The sequence below is a fragment of the Capsicum annuum genome, chromosome 8 (assembly GCF_002878395.1).
Source record: "Capsicum annuum cultivar UCD-10X-F1 chromosome 8, UCD10Xv1.1, whole genome shotgun sequence".
NCBI classification, from domain to species: Eukaryota; Viridiplantae; Streptophyta; class Magnoliopsida; order Solanales; family Solanaceae; genus Capsicum; species Capsicum annuum.
This window is the reverse complement of record NC_061118.1, coordinates 13,043,401-13,065,207: the sequence shown is the minus strand read 5'-3', so window position 1 is coordinate 13,065,207 and position 21,807 is coordinate 13,043,401. Positions and strand designations below refer to the sequence as shown.

At 29.3% G+C, this 21,807-nt stretch overlaps 1 protein-coding gene across 1 annotated transcript; it reads right to left on the bottom strand.

Moving 5' to 3' along the window:
• Positions 1–8,396: 8,396 nt before the first annotated feature.
• LOC124886560 lies at positions 8,397–20,593 on the bottom strand. Its single transcript, XM_047395382.1, has 4 exons — positions 20,575–20,593; positions 20,331–20,445; positions 19,576–19,772; positions 8,397–8,881 (listed from the first exon to the last, which is right to left on the bottom strand). The coding sequence occupies exons 1-4, from the start codon at positions 20,591–20,593 to the stop codon at positions 8,397–8,399; spliced, it is 816 nt and encodes a 271-aa protein (XP_047251338.1).
• Positions 20,594–21,807: the final 1,214 nt, after the last annotated feature.

Genomic DNA, 21,807 nt, shown 5'->3' with positions numbered 1-21,807 from the left:
AAATATTATTTCTAATAATTCATATTGAAAGGTCTTATTCGGATATGTTTGATCAAATTATCTTTTTAAAACTCAAACATCATATTATTTCTCAAAGAAATATGGCTAAGAATAAAATGAAATATTCTACCCACCCGCCACCTCCACCCCCCACCCCCATTAGCCCCCCACCCCTCTTCCTTCAAATTTTTAAATAAATAAATAAATTATAGCACACCACCACTACCACCCCTCACCCAAAATGCCTCCATCCTCGCCGACCCTTCTCCCACCTCTAATCAAATCTATACAAAAAATAATAATTTAATTGTAAAAATATTTTTATGTTTCATATTTTTTCTTATTATATTATTCACAATTCAAAGATATTAGGTTGTCAATTACTTTACTTTATTTGAATTTGACTTTAAATGATTTTTTTGTGTGTGTTACGCGTATAAGCAACTAAGTTTTCTTATCTCAGCTAAGTAAATTTATCCTATATCGATATCTTTACATAACATGACATAGTACAAAAGTTGAATGATTGCTAAAGAGAATAACTTCATATAATTTTTTCATCATTATAGTAAACAATTAGTATCTATTATAGGAGAACTATTTATATTAAACACAACATATCTCCTATTTATATTCAAATTACATATCTTCTATTTAAAATACCATGCACACTCCAAATTCACGATCAAACAAATGAAATGTCTTTCTACTAATGCACAAAGCTTTCTCACTGTTTTGATAAATAGTCAATCCATGACAATGTTTATGTTGTTTGATAAGAAAAAGACCATCTTTCCCCAAAGCTCTCTCTCTCTCTCTCACACACACACATATAAACTTGAAATTAAAAATACCATGCACATTCCAAATTCACGACCAAACAAATAAAGTGTCTTGCTAGTAATGTATAAAGCTTTCTTACTATTCTGATAAATATCCAATCCATGACAACGTTTATGTTGTTTGATAAGGCAAACACCATCTCTCCCCCAAGCTCATCTTCTCCCCTCTAGCCCTCCCTTTAGGAAGTTTAAAATAGCAATTATTCCTCCGCTGTCATCAATTCCAACTTAATATCCTAACAAGATATTTAAATTATTTATTATAATATGCAAATTGGAGGATAATATCTAATTATATATCATGTAAAAACAAATAAATTTCAAAATCATAGAGATTTATCTTGGCCGAGTAGGAAGAACATAAAATATAATGAACACTTTTTTAATAAATAATAATACAAAATGGAACTAAAAAAAGGTTAGCATTTAAAAAGGTAAAGGCTTGACTAAAAATTTGAATTAACGTTGATTTTATTTTCATTTCGTGATTGAATATGTTTATTTTTATCAATAATCAAACAAATAAATCAAAATGAAAAATATTGCTTACTTGAGTTAAGAGCGAAATATTATATAAAAAAAATTAGCTTGTAATACGGCTATCACTCGTCTGTGTACAAAACATGAATATATTAAAAAGAATTTCTAGAAAAGAAAATACATGAAGAATTCAATAAAGAAATGAACATCAATAAACAAAGAGAGGGAGAGAGAGGTGTGGAGAAGGATGCTTAACATTGAAGATTATAGTAGGGCATATGCAAGAGAGATTTAGGAGTTTGAATTTCATTCCAACTCAAATTTTATTAAAATTGAAATTCGAAAATCGTATCAATTTATTAAAGACAATCTGATTTTTAATCTTTCTTATCCTTAATTCTTTTAAAATGCAACATGCCTTTTTTCTTATAATATGTATATTCAAATATTTTTTGTTGTTAACAATAAAGCAACAAAAGAGGAGTAAATTGTTACCTGTCCTTATCTTTCCTATTTTACCAAAATCTTATGCCCCCACCCCACCCCACCCGACCCCGCGCCCCCTCTTTTTCTCATTTTTTCTCCTTTTGATAATATGCTCAAGCATATTTTTAATTGTAATCATCTTAACATTGGGAACTCAAGCATTTAATTATTTTGGTAAAATAGGAAAGATAAATTGTATCATTATTTTACCAAAATGCTAATACTTAATATGCTAATTCCTATTGTGAGTAGTTGCATCATTTTCAAATTTGAAGAACACAAGTAATTAACAATTTTATTAGGAGCTCAACTCATTTAAATAATTTAATTATTTTTGAAAAATAATAAAAGACAATGTTTCTTCTTCTTTTTTCTATTTTTTGTTTTTTCTAAATCAAGATGTGCCCAAAAGTGTGCTTTTAAAAATCAATTGGCAGTTTCGGTATATAAATGAATCAAAAAGTAAATATAGATTGAATTTAGATAATTTAAAATTTATATTTAATTTTAAAATAATTGCAAGTAAAGGTGAGGTTTAAATACTCACCACAAATGGATATAATTTAGCTATATAATTTTTTAAAATTATTATTATTATTATTATTATTATGCAGCATCTGAAAATATAAATTTATGAAAAGTAGTAAAAGTTCGTTGATGTTATGTAACTACTATTACATACTAACACTACTATTAAATTTTTAGAAACCGTTCCGCTACTACGCCAGTGACCCTGGTGATAATTTTGAGCCAACAGATTTTATATAAAAAATAGAATATATCACAGAAATTTGTTACAATTCAACTTGTAAATGAATTTGATTGCGATAATTTGATTCCTTAAGACTTCAAGTGCTATTTCAAATTGATAAAGGTTTAAATTGATCTATATATATATATATATATATATATATATATTTAAATTGATCTATTTAAATTGATCTATATATTATTATTATTTAAATTGATCTATAAATTGATCAATATATTATGTGTGTATAATATTTAAATTTTATAATATATAGGTTTGAAAAAATAAAATTCTATTAGAACTCTTCAATTATGAATTTCTATTTATTAAGATAATAAAAAAATTTTAAAAGGATAATGTATTTCAAATTCAAATATTTAATCTTTTAATGCAAAATTTTTATTACGATGTTTATAACCTTATCCTAAAAACCGCCACGCAACTTTTTAATATCTTGTCACTTGGGTTCTTGTCTTGCTTTTAGTTTTGGTTAATATATAGAGAGATATTCTTCTTCTTATTATTATTATTATTATTGTTGTTGTTGTTGTTGTTGTTGTTGTTGTTGTTGTTGTTGTTGTTGTTATTGTTATTATTATTATTATTATTATTATTATTATTATTATTATTATTAGCAGCAGGCGGCAGCAGCAGCAGAAGGCGGCGGCAACATCAGCAGAAGGCGGCGGCAGCAGCAGCAGGCGGCCGCAGTAGCAGCAGCAGGCAGCAGGCAACAGGCAACAGGCAGCAGCAGCAGCAGTAGCAGTAGCAGTAGTAGTAGTAGCGGCAGCATCTGAAAATATACATTTATGAAAAGTAGTAAAAGTTCATTGATGTTATGTTACTACTATTACATACTAACACTACTACTAAATTTTTGAAAATCATTCCACTATTACGCCAGCGACCTTGGTGATATTTTTATGCCAACATATTTTATGTAAAAAATAGAATATATCACAAAAAATTGTTATAATTCAACTTGCAAATGAATTTGATTACGGCAATATGATTCATTAAGAATTCAAGTGCTAGGCTCTAATACTAGATTGACAAGATCGCAGGGCTGGCGGTAATCCGTGCAGCCATCCAGACCTATACTATTGGAAGAACCAAAATATATGAGAATTTCTTACAGCTTATTGACTGTATGGAAGGATTAATCTTTTACCCGAGCAAAAGGCCTATCAGAATTTAATACATACTTAAGTTAAGCCCATGTGTCTAGTGATTCTAACTGTGAAAAGGACGCCCTTTTCTTTCTCTTTAACGGGTTTAAAAGTCACGGCTTGCTAGACGTAGTCACTAAGACAAAGCTAACAAAGTAGTACTAACTTCGACTGTGCCACCATCTTGGAACCAATCCAAGAAACTATAGAGAAATTTCTTTATATTTTTATAGAGTCTTGATCTTTCAAAGTTATTATGTAAGAGAAGTTAGATCTCTAGCATAGATATAAAAACTATTTAGTCGGACATAGTCACGGCCAGAGAGGGAGAGAGAGTAAGTAAATAACTTAATGTAAAAGGACAAATAAAATACCTTTAATGGCCGAAAGCAAGGCCGGAATAGTATTTAACAGTGATCTTTATTCACACTCCAAAATAAGAGAGCAATTTACAAGTAGAGAGAGAATTCTTAGAAAAAAACTTTTTTCTTCTACCTTCCCTAACAAATGAAGGCGTCTATATATAGGAAAAGAAAAGAATCTATGAACAGCAATATAGGTCCCACATTCGGGTCTCGTGCACAGTGTAATTACTGTGTAAATAGTATGAACAGTAATATGGGTCCCACATCTGGGTCCCGCGCAAAGTGTAATTACTGTGTAAATAGTATAACTTATATTTTGTCTTTGCCTTTTAATTTCCTAAGGAATTCTTCCATTCATCTAATGGCATCTTCTTCGGTGATATTATCACTGTGATACTCTTTATTGAAGTGTCTGACTTGTCATATTGGTTAACGATTTGAAATATATTTCTTTTAAATTCTTCCAAGTATTTTTCTATTATTTCAATTCTATCTCCGTCTTGCACGAAAATCCTTCTAGCAATGTGCTTAATCGCACTGTCCTCAATAATATCCTTTCGAGGGGATGCTGCATATTCCTGAACTTTAATTTTAATAGAGTCCAGAAGTTTTTGTCCATGTAAAATTTTTGTTTTGGGATCTGTCCTCATTAGTTTGTCCCAAAAATTATTATAAAATACCCTGTATAGACAAGGGATTTGCTTTTCGGTGAATCCCAATTCTGGAGACCATTTGTGTATCCATGGAATTGAAAATTCAATAAAAAAAAAGTTAATTTAATTGATTTTTTCAAGATTGCAGATATAATCTGCGTAATATAGCTCGTTTAACTTTGGAGAAACTTGGGTCCATTCTTCGTATAACTTAAGAAATTGATCCGACAATATCTTGGTAGTTGGATTGCGGTATGACCACCAATTTAAAAATCAGTTAGGAATTGGTTCTGCAAATATCTTTGCACATATTTTCATAAACCAAGTATGTTTATGTCGATCATTAGTATAATAAAGAACTTTATCAAAGGCCTGTATATAATCCCAATAAGTAAAATTTATACGAGACCCTCTAAGATTGATTTGTCTTTCGATCATTGTGGTCATCCCTCAATCTTCAATGGATGTAATTCGTTTAATAATAAGCTTTGATAATTTATAAACATTCTCTTCTGTATTATACCCAGTAAAGTGCTCAAAATCTACACTACCTGTAGAAGTGAGAATGGTCTCATAATAAGTACAGGTTTTGTATGACTCACCCAGGAAATATAAGTTATTCATCAAATATTTCTGGAGTATCTTCCGTGGTTCATATCTCCTCTGAATCTCAGAGTTTTCAACAAGAAATATCATCTCTTTGTTTTCTATTTTTTCGTAAGACTTGATATCATTATTGTCTTTTTTTAGCTATAGAAGCAAATGTATCACTTTACTTTTGTTAGGCTAGGTATGCCTGCAACTGTCCGTATAACGGACTGTCCTCTGGAATATCTTCCAGATTAATTAAAGGAGATGACGATGATTTGCCTTTCTACATCATTTTAGAGTTTATCAAACTCTTGTTTCCCATTTGTATAACTAGAGAATTAGATGAGGATCCGTATGACGATCCTTGAGAATATGATTTTCCTGGGGATGATCTTCCCCTAGAGAATTTTCTTCCTCCTGATTTGCCTCTTCCTCTTCCTCTGGCCAATTGCCATGGAGGATCCATACAGCAAATAAAATAATTATTTTTAGGTAGATATATCGAATCCATGTTCATCAAACATTTCTCTAACCTCTCAAAATCATTGACATAAAATTCTTCTTAACCATATCATGGATAATTTTTTCAATTATAAGATTTGGTAAATCTCTGTATAACGGAATTACTTTTAAGATGGTGATCATGGTCTTTTCAGTAAAAAAAGAAGTATAAAAATTTATTTTTAATTTAGATATTCCCTATATAGGAAATCAGGCAGGGATTTATCAATTCCTTTTTTATAATGAATTTCAAAGTCAAAAGGGACTAATTGCGCTTGCCACCTTGCAAATATCAATTTTGAAGCATCATGTTTAAAGTCATTATCAAACATGTATTTTATAGATTGAGCATCAGTTTTTATCAAAAACTTTTGATTGTATAAATCGTCTTGAAATTTTAAAACACACTTGACAATTGTAAGCATTTCATGAGCCACAGTAGCATATTTTTTCTGGGCTTTGGTCCATTTTTCGGAATGAAATTTTATCAAGTATTCAAATTTGTCCTGGGATTAACTTGTTTCAGTATTCCTCCATAACCTATATTAGACGCATCTGTCTCAGTGATTTTTTGCCACATAGGATTAGCCAAAGTTAAACAGGGCAAAGTTTTAACACTCTGTTTAATACGTTTAACAAAATATGTGTGACTATTAGTCCAAGAACCTTTATGATCCTTTTTTAGCCTATCATATAAAGAGGCTAAGTCACGAGATAAATTTTTATAAAAAGGGGAAATATAATTCAAGCTTCCCAAGAATCTATGCAATTGAGTTTTGTCGGTATTAACATCAGGAAATTTAGATGCAAAATCAATGGATCGTTGTATGGGAGAAATCTTCCCTTGAAAAATGTTGTGCCCTAAAAATCGAACATCTGTTTGAAACAAACTCATTTTTGGTTTAGATATCACCAAACCATTTTGTACAATAATGTTTTTAAAATACCTAAATGCTTAATATACAATTCAAATGTCTTGGAGAATACTAAAATATCATCAATATAAACTATGATGAAATCCATATGAGGATTAAAAATATTATTCATGATTTTCTAAAATTCAGAAGGGGCATTTTCAAACCAAATGGCATAACATTCCATTCATATTGCCCAAAAAGAACATTGAAAGCAGTTCTGTAAGTATATTCCTTAAATACCTGAATCTGCCAATAACCAGATTTTAAATCAAATTTTGAAAATATGTTGGCGTTATATAATCTTGCCAGTAAATCCTTTTTGTTTGGAATAGGATGCCTAATCCATTTTAAATATTTATTCAAAGGTTTGTAATTTATTACTAACCTAGGAACACTAGGCTCTTTTTCTACAACGTTATTAACATAAATATAGTACAAGACCAACAGAATTTCGAAGGTTTTATCAAACCCTTCTATAACAGATTATCAATTTCTTTTTTGCAGATTCAACCAATTCGGCATTCATTTGACAAGGCCGTGATTTGGTCAGGACATCATCCTCCGAAAATTTATCTTCATATGGAAGAGTGACAACGTGCTTTTTTCGATTCAAAAAAGCACTAGGGTGATCGGCACAAATATCAACAGCCATTTGTTCAGAAATTAATTTATTTATTTCTATTTCTTAGTAGATTTCATTGTATCACAAATATTCATGCTAAGAAGTTTAAACTGTAAAGAATCAGTATGTTTTTGCTTCATATCAATTAAAGCATTTATATCTCTAGTTACGGGATCTATAACAAAAGAATAAGATATCTCTTTATTCTTGTATGTAGCAGTAAATCCTTTACAATCAAGATGAGTAAAAGGATATATAGCAGTAGTAAAAGAAATTCCAAATATAATTGGAGGGTATAACTGATTTTTCACGAAAAAAAAGAAATGCGGAATGCATGTTTTATTTTGACAAATATGAGCATTCGATATTTTATATTTATATCAAGAGCATGTCTAGATGCAGATTTAACCAAATGAGTAGTCTTTTGAAAATATATAGTAGGGATTAACCCTTCTTAAATGTAGCTAACATCTGCTCCACTATCAATCATAGCAATATTAATTATAAAAAACTAGTTATTAATTAAAATAGTACATTTAATGTACCATTTATGAGCAGTAACAATTTGCATCATACCTAGAAAGTAATCATTTTTTAAATCAAGAGATTTTTGAAGAATATCATTTTCCTCATTTTTATTAGTAATTTTTTCTTTTTCTTTTAAAATTTTAGTAGGAGAAATATCGTCCTCAATTTGCGAAATCATGTGATCACAAATCATTTGATTTTGTTTAAGAGATTTAATCTCTCTTTTCAAGTTTTCAACTTTAGTTTTTAAATCATCAAGAGAAGTAGTTTTACCAGGGGCAGAACTTATTGAAAAATGCTAATTAACCTCTGTTAAAGAATAGGGTATAAAATAATCAGAATTATTTACTAGTTCAAGAAAATTGCCATCAGTAGTCTTTGGCATACTAGGTTTTGAATTAGTGGAAAAATTAATAATTTTCACGTAGTTTCTCATCCGAAACTTCTTTTAAGAGTTCCAAAACATTGTCAGAAGTAATGGTTTTTATATTCTAATCTTCAAATTGGGATTGCAATTTATAAAATGCATCATCACAAGTGCAGGTATGACCTTTACAATCAGAACAAGTAGTATCAACATTTTTATCACTATCAGATAAATCAAGCAAATCAACTTCATTGTCTGATTTAGATTCAGAATTATAATCAGATTCTGATCCTGAGGTGTATAACAATCCATAAACTTTACCATGAAGGTCTTTATCAAGTTCTAAAGACTTCAGCTTTTCAAGCTTACAGTTTGGAGAAATATGCCCAAACTCACCACATTTGTAACACTTAATCTTAGCAAGATCTCTCTTGGATCTATTTTGCATAAATCTGGTAGATTTGCGATAAGCTTTCCTAGCTTCATGTTCTTCTTTGGATCTAGATCTAGATCTCTCCTTCCTATAAGGTTTATCATCCTTAGAATATCTATGACTCTTTTTCTTGGAAATGGTTGGATCGGGTACTACAAACTGAGTACAAAAATCTCCTAATTAAGATCGTTTCTTTAGCTTATCAATCTTAAGTTGTCTAGATAACTTTAATTCATTGCACAAATTCAATCTTTTTTGTGTGCATACTCCTATTAATTTACCATAGGTTTAATTTTCCTATGGGATTTCACCGTAAGAACCTCTAAGAGCCTTTTTTACCCTTTCAGCAAATAATGAAGGAAGTCTGTCTATAAATTTAGTCTTCGAATGATCATACCTAGATGGAGATAGAATTGAAATTATAGAAAAATACTTTGAAGAAGTTAAAAGAAATCTACTTTAGGACAGTGCGATTAAGCATATTGCTAGAAGGATTACCGCCAACCCTCCGATCCTGTCAATCTGGTATAAGAGCCTAGGAACTTTCATAGTAATTATGTAATAGATATGAACTATTAAGCGTAGATATGATTTATCTACTCATGGAAATAGGAGACGTGAGTACTAAGAGTACTCGACTTTAAGAGGTAGATATACCTCAAAATCTTGACTTATTAAATAAGTGGACTATACCAAAAATTGATATAAAAATCATTTATGATTATGGTTGGTTTGATAAAATTCTTTCTAAACAAATAATAAAGACGATTGAACAGTCTTTAGCACTAAATTCATTTTAGCAGACGATTCGTTTATTAAATAAATGTGATATTGATTTACATAAAAAAAAACATTATAATTTTATGCATATTGGAATGGTTCAAATTGCTTTTAAACAATTAACCCTTACAGCGTTACCAGAGATATTTTTAGCAGCTCTTGGAGGTGATAGAAATCTAAATTTCAGACAGTCTCTAATGGGTTCAATTGAATCCACTATGGCCTATGGTCCAGTCTTCCAATGAGCATACTTATTTTCGGGTAATTCCATAACCCGACTCATAAAGGTGTCTTTATACCACCTAAATTCCCCTAGAGTTTTACATCTAAGACCATTTAAGAGGGTGCAGACAGTCTCATACTGATTGGTGAATCTATCATTAAAATTTTCTAAAATAGTAAGAACGAGAGTATAAACAGCATCTTCCCTATTTGCTGATAGGGTTTTATCTAGATTATCAACCCCTACCTCAATAGCTCTGGCATCGAAAAAAGCAACCTTTTTTCAGTAGTTAGAAAATTATCCCACCATCCATGAAGTTGGCCAGTAAAACCAGCCATTATCATTTTACAAATAATTTTATTTGTGTTCCTTTGACTAGTCGCACTACACACTGTTGAATACATCATCATGCGGTGCATAAGAATAGTTAATTGCCTATCAGTTAGGTCATCTAAATTTCATTCATATTTATCAGAACCACTATAAGACGTATTAGTCTGATTCGAGTCCCTTTCCTCTGTCAGAACATCTTGAGGAGTCGGTCTTGGATAGTATTAAGTTTCCATATGGGGTAAATCAGCATATTTGGTATTTTTACCCGGTTGTTTTCAAATCATCCCTCGGAGCTTATTAAGCTCTGATTTAGTCTGGTTTTTTAAATCAGAAGTTGATTCTAATTGATCAGGAAAATCATTTGATAAACAATAGGTTTAATATTCAAACCAGAAAGCTTTTTATTAAGAAGCTCTTCTAAATCCTTTAAAGGCGGACTAATTTGAAATCCCTGAATATCAGGAGGCCTTTGAATACTAGTATTAGTTGTTAAATCTTTTGATTTACTTCCTGAAGAGGAGGCAATTTCAGCCGATTTTGAATTAGTACTCAAATTTTTAACCAAATTAGTTAATTCATCAAGTTTTTTATCAAGAGAACTGATATGTTCTCCTAAGACTTTAACATATAAGGTCAAATAATTATTTGAGAAATTAGATTATTAATTTCGGTGATGCTTACTTTTGTAATTTCGTTATCAATGAATTTCTGAAAAGCAGAGAAAGTGATACCTTTATTATTAGGTAAAATGAAAGGTACATGTGGCGGGTAAATAGCTTTAACAATATTACCGCTTATGTCTTTATAAGATCGTTCTAAAACCTTTATGTATGAAAGTAAATAAGTGGTTATAAACCAAGGAACAAATGTATAATTTGATTATGCAAGGCACAAGCTTCATAGAATTCTTGAGAAATATTATGCAATTCATCGGGACTATAAGTCTCAAAAAATCAAGTTCTAAACTGGTTTCATTTTTTATTAAAAAATTATGTTTTAATATAATTCCTTGCCTGGGATCCAGGACTAAAATTAATTTGATGTGGAATCATCCAAATAATTTGGATCAAAGTTCATTTCAGAAGCAGTAGGGATATCTCTATCAGAGATATTATTATTATCTTGAAAAATATTTGTTCGAGAATTGATCTTGATTTTTTCTACAAATTTTGTAGGAGTAGAATCAATTGTATACAAAGAGGCAGCACGGCTTCTAGCTGGACCATATGATGGCTCTATAGGATAAATATGATACAGAGCCGGCAATAATTTAGGCATAGAAAATGAATGTTTGTTATAAATAGTAGACTTATCATCAAACAGAATAAAAATCCGCCTATCCGGATTTTGGGTAACATGAGAGAGCTCGTTATTTGTTAAGTCATCTGTAACCTGACTTGAAGATATAACAGAATTTAAGGTCCACATAGTGGGATAATCAATCTCATCCCATTTGATAGGTCTCCTAGTGGTGACCTTAGACCTTGAAAATTTTATTTCAACTAAGACAATCTGATCTGATGTGTCGTATAACTTACATCGAGGATTTAAAGTGGAAAACAATCTATAATAAATCCTGTATAACAAACATATAAGTTCAAATCCAGGCGTATAATTATAACTATGCGTTTTTACATTTAATGTCAAAGCATCAAGTATGTTCTTATCAGTCAAAGATAATTGCAAATTTGGCTGATATTGAAATAAACTAGACTATAGGCCACAGTGGTTTCAATTGAACCCTTATGTTTATAACCTTGTCCTAAAAACTACCATCCGTTTTTTTAATATCGCTATTACGCCCGTGACCAAAAAAATAAGATAATAATTTTTTTTTAAAAAAAAAGGATAATATATTTCAAATTCAAATATTTAACCTTTTATTTCAAATTTTTTATTACAATTTTTATAACCTTATCCTAAAAATTGTCATGTGGCTTTTTAATATCTTGTCACTTGGCTTCTTGTCTTGCTTTTAGTTTTGGTCTATAGAGAGAGAGATATTATAATAATAATAATAATAATAATAATAATAATAATAATAATTATTATTATTATTATTATTATTATTATTATTATTATTATTATTATTATTATGCAGCATTTGAAAATATACATTTATGAAAAGTAGTAAAAGTTCGTTGATGCTATTTTACTACTATTACATACTAACACTACTATTAAATTTTGAAAACCATTCCGCTATAACGCTAGTGACCTTGGTGATATTTTTGAGCCAACATATTTTATGTAAAAAATAGAATATATCATAGAAATTTGCTATAGTTCAACTTGTAGATGAATTTGATTACGGCAATATGATTCATTAAGATTTCAAGTGATATATATATATATATATATATATATATATATATATATATATATATGTATATGTGTATGTATGTATATATATAATATTTAAATTTTATAAGATATAGGTTTGAAAAAGTAAAAGTCTATTACAACTCTTCAATTATGGGTTTTTATTCATTAAGATAATATTATTTTTTTAAAAAAGGAACAATGTATTTCAAATTCAAATGTTTAATCTTTTAATTCAAAATTTTTATTACAATGTTTATAACTTTGTCCTAAAAACTGCCACATAGCTTTTTAATATTGCTATTACGCAGTGACCTTGGTGATATTTCTGAGCCAAAAATTTTATGTAAAAAATAGAATATATCACAACAATTTGCTATAATTCAACTTGTAAATGAATTCGATTACGATAATATGATTCTTTAAGACTTCAAGTGCTATTTCAAATCTAAATATTATATATATATATATATATATATATATATATATATATATATATATAAATTTAAATTTTATAAGATATAGGTTTGACACAGTAAAAGCCTATTACAACTCTTCAATTATGGGTTTCTATTTCATTAGATAATAATTTTTTTAAAAGGAATAATATATTTTAAATTCAAATATTTAATCTTTTAATTTAAAATTTTTATTACAATGTTTATAACCTTGTCCTAAAAACTGTCACATGGCTTTTCAATATCTTGTCACTTGGCTTCTTGTCTTACTTTTAGTTTTGCTTTTATATATACTAGTATAGGTAACCCGCGCGATGCGCAGAACCTTTTTTTAAAATCTTTATTAACAAATGTTAGCTTATTCATTTTTAAATAACAAAATTAATTAATTTACAATTATTTTAGATGTTTTGTTTTAAAATAATAATATTAATATTTTCTATAATTATATTCCATTAGTTGAGTTTTAAAAATATTAAATAATTATTAATTTTGTTGTTGGACATTTACATTTATATTAATCAATTAAAACATGTAATTGCAATCTTTCCCTTTGATTTCAAATTTTAATTTTTTTTCTCTATCAATTCTACCTCAATAACTAACAACACTCTTTTAAAAGATTTAATTTTGAATTTTCAATTCAAACACTAAAAGTATTTAATTGTGTCAACTACAAAACTTTTAATTTCCAATTTTAAATTTCACCACTCTCAATTCAAAAATTAAGCACATACGATTTATTATTTTATTTTAAATTTTTAAAGTTTGTTCTACTGTTCGTAATTTTTCATTATTTGATTTTATTATTAATATATTTTAAGCATTTTATTTATACTTGTTATTATATCTTCTAAATTAATTCAACTAAGATCTCTCAAATCCTCCTCCCCTATCCTCTACTACTACTACCCAACCACCAATTAATTCAACGTATATGTTGCACTTTTTTTTTAAAGATTCTTCTCTTTTATGACTTTTTATTTTAAAAATTCTTATTCTTTGTGGAAATAGGTATATTTTCTTACCCAGTGGATATATTTACTGTTTTTTTTAATATACAATTCAAAATTATTAATTTTAATTAAAAAATATTAAGTTTGAAACAAATTACAAAAGAAAGAAGCTTAATTTCTCAATAAACGTCAACATGACGAAAATTCTCTATAAAGTTGATCTTTTTTTATGTTTTCAAATTTATTTATATTTAGCAAAAATCAAACGAACAAAATTAGATTAAAAAATATCATTTACTTGAATACAGTAAAAATATCATTTACTTGAATTTAGACTTGAATACAGTAGATTAAAATTAACCTGTTAAATATAATAGTAAAAAGTTAAAAAAAAAACTAAAAAGTGAAGAATATAATGATAAATAACACAAAAATAAAAAACTTAAAATTATATATCAATATCGGATATATATATATATATATATAAGAGGTTAAGAAGATAAAACTTTATTTCAATTCAACTATTTTTAAAATTGAAATTCAATATCAAAATAATTATTTACTTACTTGAATTTAAAGATGGATATAGTAGAAAAAAATAGTCTATAATACGATTATCACTAATCTAGATATAAAAAATAAAAATATTAAAACCAAAAAAAAACTTAAACAATGAAAAACATGAAAATACAGTAAATGAAGCTAATGATCAATAACAAAAGAAGAGAAAGAAACTTAGCATCACCTATTATTGTAGGAGTATATAAGAGAGGTTAAAAAGATAGAAATTAATTCCATCTCAAATTCCTTTGAATTCAAATTTAAATATCATATCAGTTATCATAAAAAGATTAGGTTGTTACAATTACAGGATCTGTCAGGGCTGGCGGTAATCCGCGCGGCCATCCAAACCTATTACAGGATCTATCACTACTGACGGTAATCCACACAGTCATCCAAACCTATAAGTTAATATCGGAAAAACCAACTGAAATATATAAAAATTTCATATAGCTTATTGACTGTATAGAAGTTTTACCCAAACAAAGGGCCTGTCAGAACTTAATACATACTTGAGTTGAGCCCATGTGTTTAGCAGTTCTAACCATCAAGAAGGACGCCCTTTTCCTTAATTTTAACGGGCTTAAAGATTCACAACTTATTAGACGTAGTCACTAAGATAAAGCCAACAAAAGCAGTACCAACTTCGACTATACCACCATTTTGGAACCAAGTCAACAAACTATAGAGAAATTCCTTTATATTTTGATAAAATCTGGATCTTTCATGGCTATTATACAAGAGAAGTTAGATCTTCGGCATATATATAAAAATTATTTAGGCAGACATAGTCATGGTCGAAGAGGGAGAGAAAGTATTAAAGAACTCAAATTAAAAGAAAAACTAACTACCTTAATTAGCTGGATGCAAGGCCTGAATAGTAATTAATGGTAGACTTTATTTCAAACTTGAAAATATTATACAAGAGAGATGAAGAACTAGAGAGAGAGAGCCTTTAAGAGAGAAAAGAAAAAATGAAAACCTTCTGCCTCCCCTAACAAATGAAGGCACCTATTTATAGAAAAGAAAAAGAATCTACTATTAGTAAAATGGGTCCTACATTCGGGTCCCATGCACAATGGATATACTGTGTAGGAATCTGCCAATAGTACTCTATATCCGGGTCCCATGCATAGTGAATTTACTATGCAGGCATATGGGAATAGTATATCATACTTTATTCTTCCCTTTTAATTTTTTAAAAAATTCCTCTATTCTGGCAATAGCATCTTCTAACAGAGGTTTATATGAAGGGGTAGGTTGTGAGTCTTCAACATCTTCTTCAGCAATATCATCGTTGGTTATACTTTTCATTAATGTGTCTGATTTGTTACAACTATCAACTGATTTCATCAGATTTTTTCAGACTTCTTCCAAATAGTTTTCTATCATTTCATTTTTGTCGCCGTCATGTACGCGATTCTCCTTGCAATGTGTTTTAGTGAATTTTTCTCGATAATATTTTGTCGAGGGGCTATTGAATATTCTTGAACCTTATTTTGAATAGAGTCCAAGAGTTTCTGTCCATGCAATATTTTTGTTTTGGGATCCTTTCTCATTAATTTGTCCTAAAAATTATTATAAAATACCTTGTATAAACATTGTTCTCCTATGAATCCAAATTTCGGAGCCCATTTAAAATCCAAGGAATAGAGAAATCAAGGAAGAAATATATTTGATCAATTTTATCCAGATTGCAGATATGATCTGCATAATATAATTCGTTTAACTGAGGAAAAATTTTGTCCCATTCTTTGTAGAACTTTAAAAATAGATCTGGCAATATTTGAATGGTTGGACCATGATAGGACCACCATTTTAAAAACCAATTTGGAATTGGTTCTGCAAAGGTCTTTGCACATACTTTTATAAACCAAGTATGCTTATGTATATCATTATTATAATAAAGGACTTTATCAAAGGTCTGAATATAGTCCCAATAAGCGAAATTTATTTTGGAACCTTTGAGCAATATCTGCTTTTCTTCCATAGTGGTCATTCCCCAATATTCTACGGATATAATCCATTTAATAACAATTTTAGAGAAATTATAAACATTCTTTTCACAGTTATAACTTGAGAAATATTCTCATTCTGTACTACCTGTGATACTGAGAATGGTTTTATAATAAGTGCGGATTTTGTATGACTCACTCGAAAAATATAAATTGTTCATCAAATCTTTGTGGTGTATCTTCCACAGTTTATTTCGCCTCTGAATCTCAGAGTTTTCAATAAGAAATATCATTTCTTTATTTTCTAGCCTTTCATAAGGTTTGATATTATCATTATCCTTTGCAATTGAAGAAAATGCATCACTTTGCTTTTGAGCTGCTAAATAAGTTTGCAATTATCCGTATAATGGACTATCTTCTAGAACATCATCCAGATGGATAGAAGTAGGTAATGAAGATTCGCCTTTCTGTGATACCTTGGAGTTTATCAAAGTCCTATTTCCTATTTGTATAATGGGGGAATTAGATGAGGATCCGTATGACGATCCCTGAGAATATGATTTATTTGGGGATGATCTTCCCCTTCCACCGGAGGCTAATCTTTCTCCTGATCTACCCTGTCCTTTTCTTTTGGTCATCTTCTATGGAGGGTCAGTAACCATACTGCAAATAGCACAATCAATCAGATATTTCCAAATCATACCACTCAATAATTAAAGATAGAAAATTCTTCTTCAACCATATCATGGATGACTTTATCAATTATGAGATTTTGAATGTCTCTGTATAATGGAATTACCTTTAAAATGGTAATTAAAGTTTTTACAGTAAGAAGCGATGTATAAAAATTTATTTTAACTGAGATATTCCCTAGATAAGAAATCAGGAAGGAATTATCAATTCCTTTTTTATACTGAATATCAAAATCAAAAGGGGCTAATTGGGCTTGCCACCATGCAAATATTAACTTTGAAGCATCATGTTTAAAATCTTTATCAAACATATACTTCACAGATTGAGCATCAGTTTTTATCAAAAACTTCTGATTATAAAGATCATCCTGGAATTTTAGAACGCATTTAACAATGGCATTTTATGAGCTACCGTACTATATTTTCTCTGACTATCAGTCCATTTACCTGAATAAAATCTTATCAAGTATTCATTTTTATTATGGGGTAACTTGTTTCAATATTCCACCATAACCAATATTAGATGCATCTGTCTCAATGATTTTTTGCCAAGTAGGATTAGCTAAAGTTAAACAGAGTAAAGTTTTAACACTCTGTTTAATACGTTTAACAAGATTTGTATAACTATCCATCCATGATCCTTTATAATCCTTTTTTAGCCTATCGTATAACGGGGCTAAATCATGAGATAAATTCTCATAAAAAGGATAAATATAATTCAAGCTTCCCAAAAATCTCTGCAATTGAGTCTTGTCAATTATAACATCAGGAAATTTAGAAACAAAATCAATGGATCTCTGAATGGAGTAATCTTCCCTTGACAGATATTATGTCTTAAGAATCTAACATCTGTTTGAAATAAACTCATTTTTGGCTTAGATATCACCAAACCATTTTGTATTATAATTTTCTTAAGAATATCAAGATGCTCTATATGCAATTCAAATGTTTTAGAAAACACAAGAATGTCATCAATATAAACGATGATGGAATCCATATAAGGATTAAATATATCATTCATTATCTTCTAAAATTCTGATGGGGCATTTTTCAAACCAAACGGCATGACATTTCATTCATATTTCCCAAAAGGAATATTAAAAGCAGTTCTATAAGTATGCTCTTTAAATATTTGAATCTGCTAATATCTCGATTTCAAATCGAACTTTGAAAATATATTGACGTCGTATAAATGAGATAATAAATCCTTTTTATTTAGAATATAATACCTAATCCATTTTAAATATTTATTCAAAGGTTTATAATTTATCACCAGCCTAGGAACACCACGTTCCTTTTCTGCTGCGTTATTAATATAAAAAGCAGTACATAACCAAGGAGATTTTGAAGGCTTTATCAAACCCTTTTGCAACTGATTATCAATCTCTTTTTTGTAGAATTTAACTAATTCAGCATTCATTTAACAAGGTCGTGATTTCGTTGGGATATCATCCTCACAGAAATTATCTTCATAAGAAAGAGTAACAATATGCCTTTTGATTCCAAAAAGCACTAGGGTGATCAACACAAATATCAACAGCCAGTTGTTGGAAAATTAACTTAATTTTTTCCTGTACCTTAGCAAATTTTATTGTATCACAAATATTCATGCTAAGTAATTCAAGTTGTAAAAATTAACATGTTTTTGCTTCAAATCATATAAAGCATTAATATCTCTAGTTACAGGGTCTGTAACAAAAGAATAAGATATCTCTTTATTTTTGTAAGTAGCAGAAAATCCTTTTGCATCAATATGAGTATAAGGATAAATAGCCTTTGTAAAAGGAGTTCCAAGTATAATTGGTGGGTACAACTGATTTTTTACCAAAAAGAAGAAAAGCGGTATGCATATTTTATTCTGGCAAATATGAATGTTTGGTAATTTATACTCTATATCAAGAGCCTGTCCAGATACAGATTTAACTACATGAGTGATTTTATGTAAGTATTTTGTAGGGACTAACCCTTCCTGTATACAGCTAACATCTACTCCACTATTAATCATAGCAATATTAGTTACTGAAAAATGATTATCAATCAAAAGAGTACATTTAATATACTATTTATGAGCAGTAACAATTTGCATCATTCCAAAAAAATAATTATTTTTTAAATCAAGGGAATTTTGAATATCATCTATATCACTTTCTTCGAAAAATTTTTATTTTCCTTTAAAAATATGTGTGGGAGAAATATCTTTCTCAATTTGCGAAATTTTGTTATCAAAAATCATTTGATTTTGTTTAAGAGATTTAATCTATTTTTTTAAGTTTTCAACTTCAAATTTTAAATCATCAAAAGAAGTATCTTTACCAGGAGCATAACTCATAGCAAGACATCTATTAACCTCTGATATAGAATAAGGCATAAAATAATTGTTATCAGCAGTTTTAGGAGTAAAGTTATATCAGCAGTTTTAGAAGTACTGGTTTTGAACTAGTAGATAAATTAATAATCTTTTTCCATAGTTTCTCATTCGAAACTTCTTTCAAAAGTTCTAACACATTATCAAAAGTAATGGTTTGAATATTTAAATCTTTAAACTGAGATTGCAAATTATAATATGTATCATCACAAGTGCAGGTATCACCTTGGCAATCCAAACAAGCATTAGTGTTATCACTATCAGATAAATCAGGCAACTCAATATCATTTTCTGATTCAGATTCAGCATTATAATCAGATTTTGAACCTGAGGTATATAACAAACCATAAACTTGATCAGGCACATCATTAGCAAGACCTAAAGATTTAAGCTTTTGAAGCTTACAATTTGGAGAAATATGCCTAAAGTTACCACATCTGTAACACTTAATCTTAGCAAGATCTTGCTTAGACCTATTTTGGTAAATCTAGTAGATTTCCTATAAGCTTTTCTAGTTTCACGTTCTTCTTTGGACCTATATCTAGATCTCTTTTTTCTATAACGCTGCTCACTTTTGGAATATCTATATCCTTTTTTTCCTGGAAATAGAAGCTATTTCAAGTATACCAAACAGATTACAGAAATCTCCTATCTGAGATGTTTCTCTAAGTTTATCAAGCTTAAGTTGTCTAGACAATTTTAACTCATTACACAAGTTTAACTCTTCTTGTGTACAAGATGCTATCAAATGACCATAGGTATACTTTTCCCAAGGAATTTCACCAAATGAGACTCTAAGAGTTTTTCTAACCCTTTTAGTAAATAATGGAGGAAGTTCATCTATAAACTTAGCCTTCCAATATGCATATCTATTTTCGGGTAATTCCATAACCCGACTTAAAAAGGTGTCCTTATACCACCTAAATTCTCCTAGGGTCTTACATCTAAGCCCATTCAAGAGAGTACAGATGTTTTCTTACTGATTGGTGAATCTACCATTAAAATGTTCTAAAATTATAAGAACAAGTGTATAAACAGCATCTTCCCTATTTGCAACTAGGGCTCTTCCTAGGTTATCAACCTCTGGAGCAGTAGCTACAACATTAAAAATTGACTCTCTTTACTCATGAGTCAAAAAATTGTCCCACCAGCCACAAAGTTGGCCAGTAAAATCAGCAACTATCATTTTATAGATAACTTTATCTATTTTATTTTCTCTATTACCAGTGGCTTTGTACACCATTGAATACATCATAATGCGGTGAACGAGGATTGTTAATTACCTCTCAGTTAAGCCATCAAGGTTTCATTCATAAATATCGTCTCCGCTATAAGACGTATTAGTCTAATTCCAATTCCTTTCCTCTATTAGAACATATTAAGGAGTGTGTCGCAGATAGTAATAAGTTTGCATGCAGGGTAAATTGGCATATCTGGGATTTTTACCCGATTGCTTTCTAATCATTTCTTTAAGCTTATTAAGCTCTAATTTGGTCTAATTTTTCAAGTCAGGAGTGGATTCTAGGCTATCATCAAAGGCGTTAGACAAATCAATAGGTCTAGTATTTAAACCAAAAAGCTTTTTATCAAGAAGAAGTTCTAAATCATGCAAAGGCGATTAAGTTGAAATCCTTCAATATCCAGGGGCCCTTGAATACTGGTTTTAGTCGTCAAATCTTCTCTCTTACTTTTTGAAGAAGAAGCAATATCAGTAAAGTTTGAACTAATACTCAGTTTTTTATCAAATCAGTTAACTCATCAAGTTTTTTATCAAGAGAAGAAATATGTTCGTCTAAAACTTTCACATATAAGCTCAAATAATTATTTTGGGAAATCAAATTATTAATTTTTGCAATAGTTACCTTAGCAACTTCATTATCAATGATTTTTTGAAATGCAGAAAAGGTAATACCAGTATTATTTGGCAAAATAAAAGAAGCTTGGGGAGGGTAAACAGTTCTAACAATGTTACCACTATTATCTTGATATGATATTTCAAGCACCTTAACATACAATGGAAAGTATGTGGTTATAAATCAAGGCACAAAATACATAATTTGATTATGCAATACACACGTTTCATAGAATTCTTGAGAAATATTATTCATCTCATCAGGACTATAAGTCTCAAAAAACCAAGTTCTAAACCGATTTCATTTTTTATCAAAAAAATTTTTTAATATAATTTCTTGCCTGGGATCCAGGACTAAAATTGATTTGATGTGGAATCATTAAATATCATTCGGATCAAAGTTTATTTTAGAAGCAGTAGGAATATCTTTACCAGAAATATTGTCATTATATTGAACAATATTTGTACGAGGATTGACTTTAACTTTCTCTACAAATCTTGTAGAAGCTGAGTCAATTGTGTGCAAAGAAGCTATACAACTTCTAGATGGACCATATAATGGTTCTACAGGAGAAATATGATGCATAGTAGGTAATAATTTAGGC

Excerpts from the sequence above, each read along its gene's own strand:
- LOC124886560 (XM_047395382.1), bottom strand. Across the intron at positions 19,773-20,330 it reads AATGGTAGATTCACCAATCA|GCATATTTCTCCAAATTGTA; the intron begins GTAAGAAAACAT and ends TGGTAACTTTAG. Across the intron at positions 8,882-19,575 it reads TGCTTGTTTGGATTGCCAAG|GAGATTTTTGTACTCAGTTT; the intron begins GTGATACCTGCA and ends GATCTTAATTAG.